The sequence below is a fragment of the Coturnix japonica genome, chromosome 1, assembly GCF_054131305.1.
Source record: "Coturnix japonica strain WE chromosome 1, WE-NBRP24, whole genome shotgun sequence".
In the NCBI taxonomy this organism is placed as follows: domain Eukaryota; kingdom Metazoa; phylum Chordata; class Aves; order Galliformes; family Phasianidae; genus Coturnix; species Coturnix japonica.
This window is the reverse complement of record NC_140663.1, coordinates 141,752,051-141,773,745: the sequence shown is the minus strand read 5'-3', so window position 1 is coordinate 141,773,745 and position 21,695 is coordinate 141,752,051. Positions and strand designations below refer to the sequence as shown.

The window sequence follows — 21,695 nt, the reverse complement described above, 5'->3', positions numbered from 1 at the left end:
GACCAAACGTGCCCTCAGCAAGTTTGTAGATGACACCAGGCTAAGTGGTGTAGTCAACATGCTGGAGGGAAGGTATGACATCCAGATCAGCCTTGACAGGCTTGGGAGGTCGGTGTGTGTGAATTTCATGTAGTTCAGTAAGGCTAGATGTAAGGTGTCCTGCACATAGGTCAGGGTAATCTCAAGAACAAATACAGGCTGGGTGGAGAATGGATTCAGTGCAGTTCTGCAGTTAACAACTTTTGGGGGGGTGTTGGCTGATGGGAAAACTGAACATGAGGCAGCAGTACATGTGTGTAATGCAGAAAGCCTGTATCCCGGGCTGCATTAAAAGAGGTGTGGCCAGCAGGGATAGGGAGGTGGTTGTCCCCCTAATTCTCACGAAGCCTCACCTGGAGTACTGCATTCAGCTCTGGATTCCCAAACATAGGAAGTACATGGACTTGCTGGAGCAGGTCCAGAGGAGGGCCATGAAGATGATTAGAGTGCCTCTCCTCTGAAGAGAGGCCGAGTTATTCAGTCTTAAGAAGAGATGGCTCTAAAGGAACTTCTAGTGGCCTTCCAGTAGCTAATGGAGGCCTGCAGGGAAGATGGGGAGGGGCTCATTATCTCAGGGATTACAGTGATGGGTCAAAGAGTAATGACTAAACTAGAGGAAGGCTGATTTTATATTAGGGAAAAAGAGGAAAGTCTTCACTATAAGAGTGGTGAGGCACTAACACAAGTTGCTGAGAGATGCTGTGATGTCCCATCTTGTCAAGAAATGTCCAAGGCCAGGCTTTGAGCAAGCTGATCTAGTGAAAGGTGTCCTTGCCCACAGCAGCAGAGTTGGGGCTAGATGAAATTTAAAATTCCTTCCAACCAAAACCATAGTATGATTTTCTTGGCATAAACAAACCAAATTCTCATGTTCTCTGCTTATTATTTAGGTTCCTTGTCTTTTTCTCAACACATGACATCTTTCTGTTCAATTCTGTTGATTTGAATCTTTCTTAAAATTAGACGCTCAGCCATGGTTTACAGAGATTGTGAGCATCTTGTTTGCAGAAGGCATGTAGGAACACATGTGTTAAACTTGTTTTTCTCATATACATTGCTTGTGTGCCTTGTGGTCACAAGGAAATAGAGCTGTCATTTTCCAGATGTTTGAGGTCTGATATATTTTTTTCTTTTTTCTATGTACTATGATGAAATTAAGATTCCAATGCAGCGTTTGAAATGGAAAGGGTGGCAGCCATTAGTCTTATGAAAGTATAGCTATATTTCATGACTTGGTAAAAGGAATAGCAAGATGGTTACTATATTTGAGCACTTTAATCACTGAACAATGTTCCCGTTTCACATTTCTAATGGTGAATCTAATTGCAAGCTTGACAGCTTGTCATTTTTTTCTGCTTATTTCTGTGGTACTACTCAAAATTCATTTACAGGTTTTTATTCTGTAAGACTTTAAAATGGCTGCCAGCAATTTTGGGACTTGTAGCTTCAGTGATTTACTGTGATGATTAGAAATGCTCAAGAGAACTTTACAAGTACAGTATCCAGAAGAGCTAATTTGTTGATGCTACACCTTTTCATGTCAATATTCAAACTTTGTGCAATAACTTTCTTGATGATTTTGTTGCTGAGATGTGAATCCCAGCCCCCAGCTTTAGGAAGGTTTGGAGTTACCTAGACAATGACAAGCATGATCAAACTACTGGCTTGGCAGCTGGGAAGAGGAAGATTTACGGTTGTTCCTTTCTACTTGCCAGTGAGTGCCTTGCCTAGCTGAGTTTTGTGTCACATTTTTTTTTCCCCCTTTGACCTGTTTCTGAAGGTGTTAACTCATGCATTGTAGGTGCCATATGTGTTGTTTATCACGACGTTGATTCTTAGTTCAGTTGTTACAACACATCAAATTCTGTCATATGCCAACAATTTTGTTGTTGTACAGCTGAGCCACCACTGATGAGCAAGTACTTGTGTTTTCATTACACTCAGGGTGTGGGCAACATCAGTTTTTCTAAGTCTCTGACTCTTCCTTGTTTATCTGCACAGTGCAGGCGTTCTCTGCAGTTCAGTTGATGCAACCCATGTATTTACTAGGTTACTATGACTTTTGGCAACTGGTAAACCCATCAGAGCACGCTGCCTTGGAAGTGGGACTATAAATTGTGTCCTCTCCTATATAAAAGGAAACTGCCTTTTTCAAGTTCTTGAGCCTTGGTACTAAGGTGACACTTCCAATAAAAATGCCATTTCTAAGCCGGTGTTACTTGAAGGTGCAAAGAGGATGGGAAGGAGAAGTGTACGGGGGTACACGGGCAGAAAGCTCTAGCTTGACTGCTTGTGCAAGCAGCCCTTTGGGTGCTGCAGCAGCTTGTGCAGAGGTGAGGTTACCGTCCTTTATTGTTCCTGGCTGCTCATGCAGCACCATTTTATGTCCGACATTGTCACTGCCATGGCATATCTCTCCTCCCCTTCCATCCCCAGTAGAACAGTCCCCACTACAGCACACCATGTGTCAGACCTTGAGGCATAACACTGATGGTTTGAGAGTCAGCTGAGACCTTATGGATGTAGTAACACAGAGACATAACTTGCACAAAGAATACCGTGTTCAAATATTTTCCTTGAATAATATCATGTTTACAGACTGATAAGAATTAAGGGGAATCCTGGGGACCTTCAAAACAGAAGGTTGAGGGGATTCTTGGATTTACTTTCTTTTTCTTTAAGTATTTGTTTTACTTCTTGATGCGTTTGAAGCAGCTGCTACTTTTTGTGTACTTCCTTTTAGTGAGTTATTTTCAGTGATTACATGTAATTATAAAAAAAAAAAAAGTAAGGGATTAAAGTGTATTAAATTGCTGAAGTGTAGCTTTTTCATACTGTGAAATTCTGATATAAGTATCTTGACTTTACAGACCCACAGCATAACATGTCTGTGTGCAGTTTATGAGCTAAGTAACCCTGTGTACCTTTTCCTGTGGCTTTCAACCAAACTGAGAAGTGCGCAAGAGGGCAAATTCTTTTGTTGTTGATAGCATTCCACGTTAACGAGAAGGAATTTCTTGCCTATTGCCTATTGTTTATGAAGTGGAAAGAGATCACAAGTTGTATAATCTCTCACTATATCCTGTGAGGTTCCCCCCCCCTCACCTCCCCCCTCCGTTTAACCTTGCCCTTGCCAGACTGTTGATCTGTAGCAGGTGCAGCAGGTGGGTGCTGCAATACACTATTGCACCTATGTTTTGCTATACGTTGGTGTTTTGGGGGGGGAGAGGGGGGTGGAGAGGAAAGGAAGGGAGGACCAACAAGGAGAGCAATCCCCACAACTGAGGAAGCAGCAGGGTTTGAATACTGTTTGGTTTCTGTCTTTCAGGAGCTTGCTCAGCAACCAAACCCAGATTCTAGGTGCAGTATTCCGTAATTGGTCTGTAATCATAGAAACTGCATGTTCTTCCTCTTCCTCTCCTGCCAAGAGTTTCTGGGTGGTGAATGTCAGTAGCTGGAGTTATTTTTAAAGGCAAGAGGTGAGGCTTGTCGTGCAAAGCTAGAAAGAGGGCGTTTGTTTGCTGAACAGAGCTGACATCAAAGTGGAGATTGCTGCCTACTGGCTAGCTGCTGCTTTATGCCAGGTAATCTTTAACGTATCAGTCAGTCACCAAGATCACCGGCTGCATGTGTATATGAGAAACGACCTGTATTTATGATCCAGAAGATTTGCTTTTTTTATTTTTATTTCCATGAGCTGGACTTTGACATTTAGAGGCTCACACTAATCATCTTGCAAAACCTGCTTAGTGCCTAGTGCTTCTAACTCTGCAACTGCTTTCTACTTCTCTCTGCAGGATAATATAAACGTTTTTCTGAAAGCTTGTGAAAATATTGGATTGAAAGAAGCTCAACTTTTTCATCCAGGAGACCTTCAGGATTTGTCCAATCGAGTTACAGTCAAGTGAGTTCTGCGGTTTTGTTTTTTCCCCTCCCTTCTCCCTCTAAGCTTAGCTGAATAAGTTTCTCAGGCTTGTTTTTTGTTTTTTAATGTTTGCCTATGGAAAATTCTTCTTTTAATCTGGTAAGAGCAGTTCTGAATACTGTGGTGAAGGTTTATGTGTTCTTGAAACTAGTCAATAATGTTTGTGCAAATTTAATTTCAGAAACTAATTATTATTAAACCTCATATAAGCAAAGTAATTGTTAATGAATATTTACAACATTTTGTATATTAAATGGAATGTGCTTAGGTTATTTTAGGCTTAGAGAAAAATTAACTGCTGAGCGATACAACAAGCATTGCTTTCCTTTATGTTTTGAGATGATTTATGTGAAATCTGAAAGGCTGAGGTGGTTTTTCTGATGCTTGTCTGAAGTGCAGTGGAGCTTGGGTATGGTATTCCTGAAGGACTTCTATTTCCTCCACTCCAAATGTTAGCCAAGTGTATGTCACTGAGTGTTACACCTTTTCTCAAAATATGTGAGTAGAAACCAAGGACAGAATTGCACAGAATAATTGTCTTGTTTACAGAGGAGGAAGTTTTTTTTTCTTTGAAACAGAAATAATTTGGATCTGAGATGTAATTACTCTAATTTCTGGGCTACTGTGTCTTCTAATACAAGTTTCATTGCTAGTTTCTGAGATTAATGTGGAACTCTCATATGTAGGCACTTAACAGGTGTTTTAAGATAAACACGTCACCAAAAGATGTCTTAATGGGGCTTCTTGCTTCGTTACAGTATTAGCTTCTTTTATTGTGTTGGTACAAAGGATGAATTTATTGTTAAGTCTCCAAACAGGAAGAGGTTTTTCTGTGGGCTGTTCTGAAAACCTGTCAAGTGAAATGTTAAGAACTGATTCATGTCTTAATCTATGGCTTTATCAAAGAGGAACAGGCAGTAATCCTTCTGTACATAGCAGGAAAAAGCAGGGTAAAATGACTTCTTGATTTAATTAAAGAGAAATCTCTTATAGGTGGACTGGATGGTACTGTGCTGATATATTTATTAGGTTTCAAAATGAAAGTTCGTACCATTTTAATGTTAGTTACTTGAGATGGAAATGCTTCTCCCCCTCTTCCCAATCTTTGACTCATATCTGAAAAATAATTTCTTTGTAATGTGCTTGGGATTTGGCACCCTTTCATAATGCTGGTATCCTCTATGCTGGCTCATATGTCACGCTGAAAGCTGGAGGCTTGGTAAGCTCTGCCAAGCTTTCATTATCCACAAAAACCCTTGCTAAAGTTATTTTGGTTGAGACTTGCTCTAAGGGTATAGATGAGTTGGTTGGGCGCTGTCAGGAGCTCGTCCTCAGCGTTGTAAATGGCAAACTGAAACCCAGGGGAGGTTAGGCAGGTAGAGTTAGCAAACTGTTGTGCAAACTGTGTTGTCCAACTTGTCCCTACCTTAACCACAGTGCCCAAGTGAGGTCAGCCATGAAATTACTCTAGTTGGATCTGTAACTGTGGAGTGTTTTGTTTTGTTTCTTTGGATCCTTGCAGCGCTACCAGTTCTGCTTCTAGGAGTAAAGAGCAAGGCTGGAATGTGAATTTGTCATAAGGCAGTTGGCATATTACATCATACCTGCTTGGCAATAGATTAATTAGTGTTTGTCAGAAAATCAGATTTGATCATTTCTTATGGAAAACAAAGCAGGAAGTGTAGAGTCAAGAGAACTGGCAGCAGTATAGGTATGCTCTTCAATTTACTTCAATGTAAGTTTGACTTTCCACACATTTTTGTATCATAACAGCTCCACAGTATGTTTAAAGGGTTTACAGAGTAATTTAAAACTTCTGTATCTGACCACATTGTGAAGTCTTAACTGAGCTATGATAACAGGTTTTGATATATTTAGAAGTTTGGAGGGGAATATGAGTTTTGTTCTAAGAAGTGAAGGAAATAAGTTATACCAAGATAATTCTCATTTGAAAAGTTAATTGTACATTATTTGATCACCCAGATGGCAAGCAAGTCTTTAAAAGATTTCAAGAGAAAGCTGTATGTGTCAGGAGAGAAATGCTGTCTGATCAAGAAGTTTCTCATCTGATTTTTTAATGTAATAGAAATAAATAATTTCAGACATTCAAGCAGAATAAGCTTGAATTCAAAATTTGTAGGATGCCACTCATCAGAAAAGGAGGGATACTGTTTCATGCATTGCTTTTGTGTTGTCCTCTGTTAACCTTGGTTTCAGCGTTGAAAGTAAATCACTCTTGTCATGAAGCAGGAAAACTTTTTATAAAAGTCAGCATGTGAGAAAAAGATTACATTTCATTTTTGGCTATCTGGCATTCCTAAGCAAATTTCTCTTGCCATCATCACCTGAAGCTAATTGCCCTCATTTTGAATTAGCTGTGATAGGTTATGCAGGATAATATTAAAGTGTGCCTGGAGCAGCGTGTATTTTGACACCTCTGTAGTATTCCAGTTTTCTATGGTTGCACCACTGTTAAGTGTGTGCATTTTATCTACCCAAAGTAGATCAGACAAACTGTTGCTTAAACAGTTAGCTTTTGAGGCTGGGATTGCTGTAAGCAGTATATAGTATTCTGGTCAGCTACTACTATGTACTACCAGATAGAAAATATATAGCTTCTGTTGTATGCGAAGAGTGTGTAAGGAGGAGGGTGCCACTGAAAGAGTGGATTCGCCCTTTAGCACTAAGGAGGACAGCAGAGTTGTCATGATATGTCATAGTAAAGCCAGCAGATGACTCTGACTGGTAGGCTGCATTTCTGTCTGAGCCATGGTTGCCCAGTGTGAATTTGTCTCGTTGCTATTTGACCCCCATAATAGCTCTGATACTGGACATCTGCAGTGGGAATGTTTCCAGTGTAATGATGCGTTATATGCAGAAGCATTTCCTCCCAACACTTACTTTCGGGGCCTCTTGTGTTGTAGGCTCTTCGGCACCTTACCAGGCCTTTGTTGTGTTCCATGTAGCTAGGCTTCCTTCCCAGCAGGAAGAGTTATTTTCTCCTTGTACTTTATTTATTTCCTCCTCATACCCTGTTTCTGAGGTGCTTTCTCCTTTTCACTTTAATTGATACCACTATATCTTTGTGTCATCAATTATATATGATAATGTTGAGCCATAAGAGATACCAAGCTCTTGTTTGTTTGTTGTGAGTATATTTTGAGTCATAGGAGCATAAGGTAAGACCCTCTGTTACCTGTGGCTTGCCAAAAGCTTTAATTACAAATAATATTCCTATCTGGTAAAGAAGTTGCCACTTCCAGATATACTTTGTTTTATATATATATATTTTAATGGTGACTGAGATGGCGTATAGGCACAATCTGAAACTCTTCTCTGTAATTACTACTTATATCTAGGACAAGAATCCTCTTACATCTCCAGTATGTTAGAGACTCTGAGTTCCAAGTGATTATGCGATTATCCTTTTTGCAAAGAGAAAGCTGCTTAAAATTTTATTGTTTAGAAGTTTGTGTGAAGAGGGGTGGTTTAAATGACTGGCTGCTGTTCAAAGGATTGCAAGCTTTATGCTTTGCAAGATCAGTGATGAGATTAGTTGTTGTGATGTGGAAAAATATACCAGCATGGATGGCGTCTCTTCTGCCAGTGAGCATGAGAGTATAGATCAACATCTGAGATTTATATTTTGGTATTTCTTTAGATCTGCAGAAGTTATTGCTCAGTGGTGGAATACAGCAATGTATCATGTTTTCCAATAAAAGTTACATCTTCCAATAAAAGTGTACATCTTCTCAATTATTTGCATAAGTGCATGTGACTCTCCTAAATTCTCATTTAAAATTTCTTAAAATCATTTCCAATCAGAAATATTATTTTAAAACACAGCAGCTTTATTATTATTATTATTATTTTCCCATAAGGCAGGGCTGTCAATAATTCTTTTGATCCTTTTTTCAGTTCTATCACAGTAGGAATGTCACACGAGCCTAGGGACTTGCAGTTGACAGAACAGTTTCTATTTAAAAATGCTAAGCACTTCCTTACCCAGCTCTTTAAAAGTGGCACACCCAGTTGTTCCCAGCTGTGGAAGGGTTTTTAGCAACATAAAGCCAAGAAATGAGAATTTCCCTAGACAGATAGAAAACTTTGGTTCTGATTGAATTTGCTATCCCAGTGATCAGTTTTAAAGGAGGCAGCCTGAACAGTTGGATCAATAACTGAACTAAAATTAATCTTTTTTTTTTTTTTTTTCCTGAGCAAATTAATAACACTATCTGAAAAGAATTAAAGAACTACTTAGTTTCATGGAATACTAATGATAAACACTAACTATTATGGGATCATATATGAAAATATTTAATGCACTAAACTGAATTTTGGGAAAAAGAATCCACTGCATTTATCATAAATGGCAAACTTTGCTTAAAACTACCACAACTCCTAATGCTAATTTTATTACTTTAATTTCATTCTTCAATAAATATCAAAATACTTTACTTCTATTAATATTATTAGGATGGGGTTGTATTTAGAATAGGTTTTGAGTGAAACTGAATTCTGATAAGGTAGCTGGACGTGTCTCAGAACCTACTGTTTCTGAATATGATATTTGGATAAGGCCTTTAACTTTTTTGCTTCTGTGTTCTTCTTTACTTATTCAGCATCAAACTTGTTAGCTAAATTAAGAGAAAAATGTATAAAACAAGCGGAAAATCCTGACTGAGAAATCTGGCTGAAATGGAATTAAGTGCATAAATCAGGTGAATTAACAGAACTCTGATTTCTACCCTTGGCATTTCTAACTTTGCGATAGTTTTAACTATCAATTTATAGTTCCTTCTGAACTATAGACTATAGTTTTCTAAAGCAAAGAAATACACCTGGGGGTAAAAAGAAAATGGATGCAGTGCTTTCTCTTGGACAAAGGTCTACGTATCTAAAGCCATGCAGGGAGGAGTAACAACTGTTTACGCTTGCCCTTGTGTTCATGAATTTCAGATGCTAAACTTTTGAGACAGGCTTTCTTACAGTTCAGAGGTGATACTTTATGAATTGAAGGTACGAAAAAAAATATGTTTGGAAGACAGATGTTTAAAATAACAAGCCTTTCATTTTCAAGCTTTAAGTGATGTGGTTAAAAAGCCTGCATTCTGTTTCTCCCTGCCTATCTGGAGCAGAAACAATTTTATATAGTTTTCTTATGATTAAACGTTAAAAAGAATGAATAATTATATAGAGTTATGCAGACAAACTTTTTAAAACAGATGTATGGAATCTCTACAAGCTGTATCACAAGTGTTGTCCCCTTATTAAGCCACCCTTTCCTCTTATGGGCTGTCAGAAAGTAAGCAGTGTTAGCATTGGGTTAAGCCAAACACAAAGCATCCTCTAGTACCTGCTTTCTTTATCCCATAAGTCAGATTACAGTAACACCAATGCCACCTTTCAGTGGTGAAATTTTCTCACTTGTCTTTTCTGGTGCAACTGCTAAATGCATGGATATTGTTTGGTGGTAAAAATACCACTGAAGCATTTGCAAAAAGGGGAAGAATATGGATGTAGTATCTGCTGGTTTATGTTCTTTGTATCTTAAGAAAATAGCTACGCACTATTAAATAGATTCTAGGTTTTTATATGGAAACAAATTTTACTTTTATTTTTTGCTATATAAATTGATATTCCTCATAAATTCATGTTCTTCATGACTGGTCTTAAGGAACAAGTTGTGTTTCCTGATTCCACTTGTGTTGCTCTTTCATAGAAGCATAAAATGTTTTAGGTTGGAAGGGACGTTTAAGATTATCTAGTTCCAAACCACCAGCTACAGGCAGGGATGCCTCCCTTTATACCAGGTTACTCACAGCCCCATCCAGCCTGGTCTTTAGTGCTTCCAGGGAGGGGGCATCCCTCCCTGTGTAGGAAGCCCTGAAAAGATGATCTTTTGAGTGTGTGATTATTGTTAACAATTTTAGGTATTTCTTTTGCAAACCAATATCACCTGTAGTCATGTTGATGCCTACTCATGAATCTCAGCTGTCATTTAGAGAGGTCAGTTCTGTTCTTCCTAATGCTGCAATAGGAATGAAAGCTTTTACCAAAATGTGCTGTGAAAAGCTAGTTGAGAAATAGAGAGCACTATTTAAAAGAAACAGTGATTTGGTAGGAAGAAAGAGAGGGTCTCTGACTCTTTGAATGCTTGTAATTCAATCATGAACACTGGACAACCAAGCAAAAAAGAGAATGGAAAAGTGGGGGGTGGAGGAAGAAGATGTATTTATATATATGCATACATGCATATGAAGGAAAGTTTCAGTTGTGAAAGCAGTGTCACATCTCAACCTTTGGAGGATTTCTTTAAGCTTGCTTTGCCAGTAGCACTCAGCAATTTGAACTGTCTGGTGACTGACTTACCTAAAGGCTTGAGAGGTAATGAGAAACTCTTTTGGGAGTTGTATCCTATTCTGTGCTTCACAAAGAATTGCTCTATTTTAAATTTTGATGGAGGTAGTCTAACCAAAAAATAGCAATTAAAAAGAAAAAAAAAGGAAAAAAATGCAAGTAAATTTGTAGTCAGGTAGGTCAGAGTTCAGTTTTGTTGTCGATAGTATTGAATTTATATTTGAGTCTTGCATAGCTAATATTCTTGTAGACCTGCTATAGTTTCTTGATTTTTTTTTTTTTAAACCCAAGAACTTCAGGTTTATAATGAGAGTACATGTTGGCTCTGAGCCCAAGTCTGCTGTACTGATTTAATTTTTCTAAAAAACACACAGTATGAGTGTAAAAAGCTAGTTATTATTTCCCTTTAAAATAAAAACAAAACAAAAATACAAAACAACAAAACAAAAATACCTACCCGAAACACACAAAGGGGAACCACCCTTTCCTGCTTTTTTTATTTTGTGTAGAACAGAAAGTTGTGGACTGGATGAAAGCCAGTGATAGTACATGTGTAAGGTCTCCAGATTCTAACAGAATGACTAAAAAGTCAATCAACCCAAAGGCACAAAGAGACTATCTATGAATTCAAGTTGAGGGGAAAGGAATAGAAGACAGGAGTTTCTGGAACAAAAGCCTTTTAAACAAAATTCAATTAGAATAATGAATGCTGTTTTAAAAAATCATTTTCTGACTTCTAGGGAAATTATATTTCTTGCACATGTGGTTGTAATAAGTTTTTATTGTGGTAACTAAGTTTCCTAGTGATACTTCCCTTGAAATGGAAAAGTGCAGCACCCTCACTTCAAAATGACTTCAGAAATGTTTCTATGACTCTGTATTCGTGGAAATTTCCTCTTAGCTGTGGGCATTTTCATATACATGAGTTATACTCTCATATCCTATTTTAAACATTAAAATTACTGTATTTATATTACTTGTGAAAACTTCGAGATCATGCATTTCCCTTTTAACTTTTGTCAGCTCTAATAATTGTTAGGCAGAGATAACAATGACTGAAATATACTCATCTTCACATCCAACTATTGTGCTCAGTGTACAGTACTTACACATGTCACAAAGCATTAGCTTTAAGTAATTACAGTAAAACCGTTGGAGGTAATCAAATATGTCCCTGACTTTGGACTGTACCTGCCAGGGTTAACCTCCAGCTTTTTGGTGTAAAGTCTATAAAATGTTGGGTGTGGTATTGTTTAATCTTTGTACTTTCTCTGAAGTTTCTAATCATGAAGAGAGATGTCTAAGGTGGTTCACTTTTTCTGTTGAGTGATTTAACGGGTAATCTACCTTTTTATGAGTCTGTAATCTTGATAGTGTTTGATTACTGAAGGAATGAAAAACTTCTAGGCTTCTATATTTGTACCTAGAAGTGTACAGAAAATTGTCTTAATGCATTTGGAAAAATGACATTAATGTGTGTTAGTATCTTTACTGACATGCATTCCTAACCTTGCACTGGAATTTAAATATCTATGCTATAAAACTGAATGATTTACTAAACGAAGTTGCTATAACTTTTTTGCTGAAAGACTACATTTTAAAAGTATCTCTGAAAAATATGGTTTTGTACACTCAAAAAACTTACTGCTAGAAGCCTTTACAATGTTTTTAATGCTCTTTTCAGTGCTTTTTTTCCTTGTATTAAAAGAAGAATCTCCCAACCTTTTAGTATCCCTTGAGCACCTGCATTCATTTGTAATCATGCAAATCAGGTTCTTAGGACAGAATTCAGTTTACAAAACAAGGTGATTATGTTGGATGAGAAGTAGTGAGTTATGAAGGAAGACACAGATAAAACCTGCCTTTTTGCTCTTCTTTGCTGTAGGCTTGCTTGTTTGTTTAGATAGAAAACTGCAGTTGTGTCTGAGTTTGGGCTAATGGACTTCTAAAAAGAATAAGCTTGCATCACGTAATTTTCATGTCACTTATTATATCTTCAGTTTCATTTTAATACTAAATTGCTAAAGCTAGAATGAAAAGATAAAGCTCTTATTTTATATATTAAGGGAAGCTGACTTAAACCTTTTCATGAATACAAGAGTTTGTCAATTAACTGTACTCTGTGGGTAGACAAAGTAAGGCTGAACAGTGCATTGACAACTTAGATTGTACTTGATATCAAGTCCTGCTTAGGGCCATTCTTATTCCTATATTATGGTTAATATTATTGTTACAGCACTTTGAGAGGTTTTAACCCATTATTATTGCTTAACTGAAGCACTCAAATAGTGTTCTTCAAGGTGCTATTAACGGTTGGTTTTTTTTTTTGTTTTTTTTTGTTTTTTTTTTTTTACTCTGAGTATTCCAGTGCAATAACAAATGCAAATATCTTTACAGAGCACATGTTGAGATGGCTGCAGGCTTTTTTTTTTCCATGCTGTCAATGAGACCAACTAAATGATATTATGTCCTGTCACATAGTTAATAAGAGAGCACTTTGTGGGGAGAAGACTGCTAAATAACAGCATGCTTAGCCACATAAAGGCACGTGTTTTGTTTTTTTTTTTCTTTGTTTGTTTTTTGTTTTTAATGATAAAGATCTTTAATGTCTTTAAAAAACAAAAAGAAATGTTTTAAAAGAAAAGGAAAAAAAAAAAAAAAAGCCAAAACCCACAACTAAAGAACTCTTCTCAAGGCTGAAAAAGCTGGACTACGAAGCTCAGGATTTCCAGCTCCAGCCATCCTACTGTCCTCTCCACTCAACTTGCTTCATTTCAGTAATGTCTTGCTGGGCACTGAACTGAAAGCATCATTCTATATGTAGAGTAACTAGCACTGAGGAAAGTGAGGATGATCATGATGATTGGTGTTGACCCATGTTTCCTTTCCTACCATCCTTTAGGCCCTGCTCCTCAATCCACTATGCCATTGCAGGGGCTAATTTGTCCCAGCTCAAGACTGGGACTTTGTCCTCCTTGAAAATCACAAGGTTTCTACTACTGCCTCTAAGTATTGGCTGTGCCCTCCTGGTGCTCCTGTCAGCTCAGTGCTGGGGCGTATCAGAAACTGACTCAGAAGGAAATATGTGAAAGTCACTGTAGCATGTTACTCGGACTGAAGAGGTTGAGTAATATGTATTATATTTCCTCTTTCCCTTCTAGAAAAGATGTCCAGTGATTGTAAACATATACACACCTTTGAACCCAGTGCGTAAAGATACTCATCAACTGACGTGGATTCCAATGCGTTACATGATAAAATAGTCAACTGGGGTGGGGAAAGGGAGGCTAAGTTCAAAATGCTTTTACTTTTGTAAATGATATTAAATTACAGACAGCCACTTGTGCCCTGTGAATAAGTGCTCAAATATGCTTGTCAGATTTATGATGCAATAATTCATGCTTTTTAACCCTGTGACCTGATGTCTATGAGATGTTCTCAGCCATGATCCTTTTCTGGGAATGAGGGATATGCTTGGTAAAACGTTAGCTAAAAATGCTCAAGTTAACAGAGGGCAGATTTAATTAAATTTTTTTCTATTTTTTTAAGAAATATTGTTCCATGTGTAAAATATGAGGAAAACTTGGATTACTAAGTGAGAACAGGAAAGTCAGAACAATTCCTATTTCATATAGAAATGATGAACTATGGAAGAGGTCATGCTATTCAGGACTGAAATGACAGGGTTAATAGTTCAGAGAGTTTTGTGAAAGTATCTGTTCAATAGCATTCCAAAAAACAAACAAACACCCAAAAAAGAAACAAACTACCCAAAAAAACCCCAAAAAGCCCCACCCAGAAATAAAACCCAAGCATTGCTAAGAATTACTAGGACTAGAAGAAATAACAGCACATTATTGTGCTGCTGTGGCTAATCTGTAGTTTCCCGTTGTCATACTGCGTGAAGCTTTGGAGCTTGATCATTTACCTGTTTCTCTCACTTGCCAATATACCCCCAAAACCAAAACAGTGGCACTGAAAAATCTTCAACCTTGTGACACTTGAACCAAAAATGGGAATTAGCTCCTGCTGGTTGTTTAAATGTGAAAGAACTCCTTAGCCAGGAAGACGTAGAATGAATCCCTCTTTAAGCCAAGGGAAGGTGAACAAAGTGATGAATATTATACTATTCATATTAATAACAATACATATGAAAACCTCACTAGGAAATGGTATGGCAGGGTAGTTGAGCTAGTTGCTGCATCTCATTCTTAAAAGAGAAGTCATCCGAATGTGAGGGCTGTAGGTCTCCTTGTCAAATGATGCTGCCTAAGATAAAAGTTTACTTCACCTCAGGTAGTAGTGGAGAAGTTCATGGAAGAGAAATCTCTGAAGAATTACTTAATAAAGGGAAACAACATCTAGCTTGGGAAGTCCCTGAGGGAGAAGCATTTTGCTTGCTCTATTTTCACTCCTCCTTAGGCAGCCACTTAGAGCTGCATAGGAGGATGAGATCGTGGTTCAGCAGGGTTTTGATATGGCCCTGTGTGGATGTTCCCATCTGAGCTTCTGCAAAGGTCGCATCCACTAAAAGCTGGTTTGAACTTCTGTAAATTTATGATATCTTCCTTCAAGAAGCATGACTAAGGAAGGAAATCAGGCCAACTTCTATGGAAGCAATTAATTTGCTTTGCTAAATCAGACAAACAATCTACCGTTGTTAAGCTTTAGTAGGAATAGAATGTTGCGTACAGAGGTAGCTGAGAAGGTGATTAACACTGTAGTAGGGAAGGATGGGAAATCTCTTAATCTAGACTAATATTTGACTACCTCTACATGAAGCCAGGTTTTGCAGTCATGGAGGTAGAAAAAATATTGTATATTTCATATTATTTCATACTCATAAATTCATATTATTATGAATTTTTATTATTTTTAACAATAATTGTCCTTATCAAACAATCTGCCATTTTAGTAAAAGCTTTGTAGGAATAGGTGATTTTTTCTGCAGATAAGCTGGCATATATATTTGCATGAACTATATTCAGAATCATTGGTTAAAACCTTCTTCTCTAAAAATATCAGTTAATTTAAGATGGTTTGTTACTGATTTTGTCATGGGTAATGTAACTAAGATCACGCATCAGATGGTTATGCAGAAGGCACGCCCACCCAGCTTGAATGAGCACAGAATAAGATGCATCAGTAATGAGATTCCTCTGCTGTGCTTATCCTGCAGAACACTCTTGCTGTGCAGTACATTCTATTCTTTGAAACCTGAGCTCATCTCTTGTATTTAATATTGACTGCTGTTGAGAAATCACACAAGTCACTTACTGTTGGTTATTTATTAAATATAAAGTTTTTTTCTTTTTTCCTTGAAGAGGAAAATAATTGTCTTAAAAAAGAATAGATTTTGTTTCTATAAACAACATTTTGTCATTCTGAGACATTCTCCTCTCTTAGTTGTGACCTAATTCCTTTTCTAATACTATTTGAATAAACTGTGAATACATTTAACAAGCTACTTGGTTTAAGACATGTCTGTGCAGAAATGCCTAGTTTTTTGGCTGGTCAGTCTAGGGTGGTGATTGTCACAAAAATAATGCAACTGCACTTGTGAACATTTTATTCTATTAAATATTCTTTTTTTGTTGTTCAGGTAAGATAGTAAGCCTATGAATCCATGGGCTGATGGCAGCCAACAAGCCTGCATTCCTGAGCTTTGTTAGCCTGGGTTCATGTGGGCAATGGCTGCGCAGTAGCTGTACTCAGCTGTGCATGCAGGACAAATTCAGCTCATTGTCTGACTTCCTGCTGCCAATGCAGGATAACTGTGCAATGTTGGCTTCAATACTCAGAGTAATTTAGACAGGTACTCCATGTTTATACTGTGTTAGGTATCTGCCAAAGTTGCCTGATAAAAGTCACTTGATATATTTCCTTCTTTTAATGGACAGTGTAAGTTTTACCAGGAAAAAAGCTGGAGGGAAGTGCTGGGGCTTCTTAATCAGAAAGCATATTTACACAATGGGGTCCTATGGTGAAAGGGCAGAGAAGTGTGTGGCCCCTGGAGAAGGTAAACTTGAGATGAATTTGAATACAAGCGTTGTTGGATTCCAATTTCTGAAAATCAGTTTAAGTGCCAGTTGTGAAATCTTCACTGAACTGAAACATCAACTGAAATGGGGCTGAGAAAAGGAATCTTAGTACATCAAATAACCTTTCTCCATAGGCCATTTTTAGCTTTTAATTTATACTTTTTCACAAAACATGAGTTTTGCAGTGAACAGCTGTGATGGCTTGAAAAGCTGCCTAAATAAAAATATACACTGAGCATGAATATATGTGAGAAGATAAAAATTCAAGGCCTGTTTTCTTCAGCTCAAATATGAGCACATGACTGAAAATGATAAGGTATAAGTAGGTCAAAAACCAGTCTGCTTCCAATGTAGCGTGGTCTGTGAAGAATACAGGAATGTGCTGGTTCCTTTGCTTTGCTTGAACAGAGGTAGATCTGTATGATCAAGTGCGTTGGGTTGACTTGACTCCTAGGCCATGGGAACAGCAATATTTTCACTACTGTAGCCAGCACCAAATCACCATGGTGCCTCTGGAGCACATTGGCAACACAGGCAACTGCATACCACTGAAGCAGCATCACACCATGGCTTTCTTCTCATCCACCTTTCCATTTCCACAAACTATGTGGTATTTCCCTGCTGTGCTGCATGGTGTAAATACATAACTTGAGCTCTACCTAAATTGCTGTGTTGTGCTATGGGTACTGTTAGAAGACAGTCTAGTCAGGACAAAAAGGAATTATGGTAAAATGTGATTCAAAGCTAGTATAAATGAATCCAGTTTGTCTCCTTTTATTAATGGTGATGTATGGAGAAATCAATCTCATCTGTTCCCAGAAGCATTGCAAGAAAACCATTTTCCCATTGTCAACTACAGCACCTTTTGAAGGTGAATGGTTTGCATTTGCATACTAGTAGGTATTTTCTCATTTTCATAGGTGAACCTGAACTGAAAGGCTCTTTATAAGATTAATTCCAGTTCAGGGGAGGTGGGGAAGCAGTGAACACATTGACTTTCTCTCCTGTTGTCCAGGAATGTATTTATGTGGTTTCTATCATGTAAAAGTGGCATGTTGCTGTCTAATCAGTCAAACAAGAAAGAAGCTAGCTTTTATTTCCTGGGGTAGGAATCTTTTTTGATGGAAACATACCAGAGGCACCAGCAGTTATGTAAGGAGCTTTTGTGTGCAGAATTTTTGTCAGGAAAGCAAATATCTTCAAGCTCCTAGGAACTGTTTGGTCAGGCTTAATTGCATGTAGGCTTTGGCATACAAGGCTTAATGGAACATGTTCCTGTTATTTGCGCATCTGTAGACACAGGAGAGACAGAGTTCCTTACAAGCAGAATTAAATAGTAGTGAGAGTGGTGGAGGAGCACTCCTAAACAGTGTTTTTTTCCTACCTCAAGCTACAAGATGATTCTCCAGCTAATTATTTGAGGTTATTTCAGCTGTGAACTGTGACTTCTTTGTTCATGTTATCTATTTTTAATTTTGAGGGCTGCCTTCAGTTTCAAAACTGGTGTATTAAGTTCAACATTTATTTGTACAGTATCCTAGTCTGTGTTTTCCTGTAAAAGCAAAGAGAGTAGCATCTCCTCAGTTTTATTTCCCTTTGCCGTAGGTGATCCACATGCCACTGCTTCTATGGTTTGGAATAGTTTTTTGATTGCTCTCCAGCTAATCTGGAATGGGATACCTGATGAAGATGGCTTCTTTCTGTTTTTGTTCTTCATTTCTCAGGCTTCTCTGCCAGGCAACTTGGAAAACAAACAGCAACGCAGGGTCAGCCTCCAAAGAGAACATGCTTTGAAGTAGAGGACAGGTGGCGGTTACTCTTTAATGGTATTACAAAAGGCAGCTGTAGAGGTTTTCATGTATTTCCTTATTAAGGCGTGTAACATCCCAACCCTTATACTGAAAAAAATTAGTGGGTACTTATCAGGAAATCAGGTTGTACTTCCCTTGATGGTAGAGGATATAACTGCAATTCATTTGTTGACAGGATTTGAAAGTATCTAGTTCTTTGAAATGATAGCTTGTAAGTGATGATTCACACAGAAGTGTATAGAACCAAAGATAAGTGTTATACAAACTGGATGTAGATGGTCATCTTAAAGGCTCTGTAGAAGAGAGAGGGCAGAAAATGTTGGTTCATTAACCAAAGAAAATTGCAGCTCACTCTAAAATTTCTCAAATAATAATAATAATTTTAAAAAGTACATTGTATGATATTGTGTTCATGGGATAGAATTGCTTTTTGGTTTGAATCTGGCAATGACTCTACTGGAGCTGTCTTATCACTGGTGGTACTCTCTGGTCACTTTTCATTTTGTGGAAGCACTTCAGTAAGGCTTGATTGTACACGTGAAATACAGAATCTACTCTGCAAACTGAAATAAGCAAAAATAAACTTTTTTTTTTTTTTTTAAAAATATATAAAGAGATCATTATTTAATAGCATTTTCCTCTGCATATAATGCTCTGAGATAAGGAGCATGTTAGTGAACATATGGGGCGGTAGTTTGTTAAACACTCAAAATGAGTGCATTTGAGACTTTACACAGTGCAACTGAGTTCAGAGTATATTTAAATATATATGCATTCATATATGTTAGAAGTCTTACTTATTTCACATGTAGCCTGGATCCTCATGCTTGTATCAGCCTTCATCAGTGCTAACATTCCAGTGTCACTGCTTGAAAAAAAGAAGGGATTAGGGAATGTTCTTGTGATGGGAATTTTTCTCTCTGTAGAGAGAGATACCTCAGGTCTTTAATCTGTTGTTCTTTTTCTGGTAGCTTTTCTTCATGAAACACTGCTTGGCTTTTTTGGTAACTTTATTAGACAGAAAACTCAAATATATGCACCCACATACCTGTCCTGTGTGTGTTAGTGCTTGTTCTTTTTTCCTTGCCTCTTAAGAAGCGTAGGTAACTGTGTAATTAAATGAACTATCATTAGAAGTTACATACCTGACATTCTGTCTAGAGTTCCTGGTACATTTCTGGATTTCTTTCCCTGGGGAAAGCTTCTATAGATTCTTTCCTATCTGCAAAAAATTTGAGATGCATACTTCTACAAGTACTCAATATGCTATTGTCTAAGTGAAGTGTGATAGAGGACTTAACATTTATAATCTTTTTTTTTTTTTTTTTTCTTTTTGACTGAGCAGTAGTTATCTGATTGCCAAAGTAGTTCTGAATCAGTGTCTTCCAATAAATTAACAACCAACAGATGGCTGGTTTGTTGTAGCATAAGATGTTTCTGATGGAACTGGTTTATGTTATTAAAAATGAGTCTTGCATAACTTACACTGCAGTATAAGCTATTTCTGAGTATATTAAAAGACTTGTGTTCTGCCATAAATATACTGCCTTGATGATGATGACTGTTGTATCTTCATATCTTCACTTGTTAAAAACCATTGAGAATACTTACTAAGATACAGATTTCAGAAGATAAATTGGATCACAAATTGCATCTGTACTCATGTAGAGAGAATAATATGTAAATAGCACTCTAGCCATATTTTTCATAGCAGCCTTCCCTACCTGTGTATTGCTATGTAGAAAGAAAGGGGAAGTATGTTGCAAAAACATGTAGTGCAGATCTTAACAGTCAGCATTGTGTGGATAACATGGCTCAACGGTTTGCTACCTGGCAACATTTAGTATTATCTTCGTATTTGCTTATTTCTCATGTGTATTATCTTTGGGTCAACATCCTCCCTCTAAACCATCAGCAGAGACTTATTTGTTCTCCTCATTTGAGGATGTTACTGGCTATTCCTTCATTGTTCTGGATAACTAAATTTTGTAGTTTTGTTAGTTTGGAGTTGAAAATAATTGGAGACTTTACAGTTATTTTGAGTATTATTGCATTGTGCAGCCCGGTAATGAGACTTCTGAGATAACTTTTTGTGTGATTCTTCTGCAGTCATAACCTGCGTGATTCTTGTTGCAAGTAGGTTAGCAACTCTAGAATTAAGCATAATCAAGAAGTAAAACATGCAATTAGTTTTACTGGACTACCTTTGTGTTTCTCATTTTTTCTATATTTTACATCTCAGTGGGGAATGATTAGGACTTGGCTTTTCATTGAACTGGAAAATAGTTAATGTTGTCACAGTAGTGTTACTGTTGGGACTTCTAAACTCAAAGAGGACTAAAAACATAAGATGAAAATGGCTGCTTCTGCAGACATTTCCAAAGTAGCAGGTGTGGATTAGCAGTTGCTACGCAATGCAGACTTTGCTAAGAAGCTGAGCCTTGTAGCTTGCTGTTGCCACTGACATACTTTGCAGCTTAATCATTAGTCTGATACAATCATTGCAGTGATTAAACACAATAATGATTGCAATTCATAGCTCATATAGAGATACTTCTGCAGAAGCCATTGTTTCCAAGATGAGAATTCTCAAATTTTTCTAACCTTTTCTGGATCAAAATGTCTGCCCAGTTGTTGTGTGGAAATTGAGGATTTATGGTTGAAGGATTTCTACGGTAACCTCTTCCAGAGCCTAAAGGATGTTTTCATTATTCAAGCTCTGCAGTTTGAGTGACTTCTGGGAAGGATAGCTTACAACCACCACGTGTGTTTTAAGGATCCTACTTCTGGCCAGACAGTTAGTGAAATTCTACAGACAGTGAACTGTAGTTTCCAAGAGTTAATACGTTAGTATCTCTTTTCTCATGAGAGGGAAGACTCCTAATTTAGGATTTACTCATGCGCTCATTAAAGAGTTGGGATTATTGCCATGACCTCACTTGGAGCAGAATTGGATCTTTTTGTTCCACTCCCTCCCTGCCACCAGATTGAGTTGTAATAGCTTGTTGGAGCGCTTTGGTGGTGTCTTAATTGGTGTATCAAGCTTTTTCCTCAATCATCAGTTTCATGATGCAAATTACATACTTTATGGGTACCAGTGAAAGAGATGGTGTGAGATCATCTACTGTTCTGTGGCTAGGATTATTTTCCCATATCAATAACTTTGTTCAAGTTTTTATTTTCAAACTCCTCTGACTTTACTACAGAAACTTCAGCACATTTGGTTTCAGTAGGCTGCATTTTAGAAATTCTCCAGCCTCAGAGTTATGTGGTCAGACTAGCTTTTTTTTTTTTTTTTGCCGCCCCCTTTTGCCTCCCACACAGACCTTTAACATTCTGGCAAAGCAAGTATTTGGACATCTACCCATTCTCTCACTTTGCAGCATTCATTTTTCCAACATTAAAAACTTGGCCAGAAAACCTGGCCGAAAAGTTTAATGTTTTGAGCAAATGTTTAAGAATACCCTCTATCTGACTTGACTGCTTAAGTAGCTTTAAAGCACTTCTGTCCACTAGGGT

General features: G+C 37.5%; 1 protein-coding gene across 34 annotated transcripts in view; it reads left to right on the top strand.

Annotated features, from left to right (window-relative positions):
* LMO7 (LIM domain 7) overlaps positions 1–21,695 on the top strand; it is a 129,139-nt gene that overhangs the window by 54,375 nt on the left and 53,069 nt on the right. For 32 of the 34 annotated variants that reach the window (XM_085536033.1, XM_085536060.1, XM_085536058.1 and 29 more), the window contains exon 4: positions 3,837–3,943. In XM_085536033.1, coding sequence (XP_085392159.1) covers positions 3,837–3,943 — 107 coding nt within the window. Of the gene's footprint in view, positions 1–3,562; positions 3,624–3,836; positions 3,944–21,695 lie in introns of those variants that run through there. The other 2 variants (XM_085536049.1, XM_085536048.1) reach the window with 1 other exon arrangement.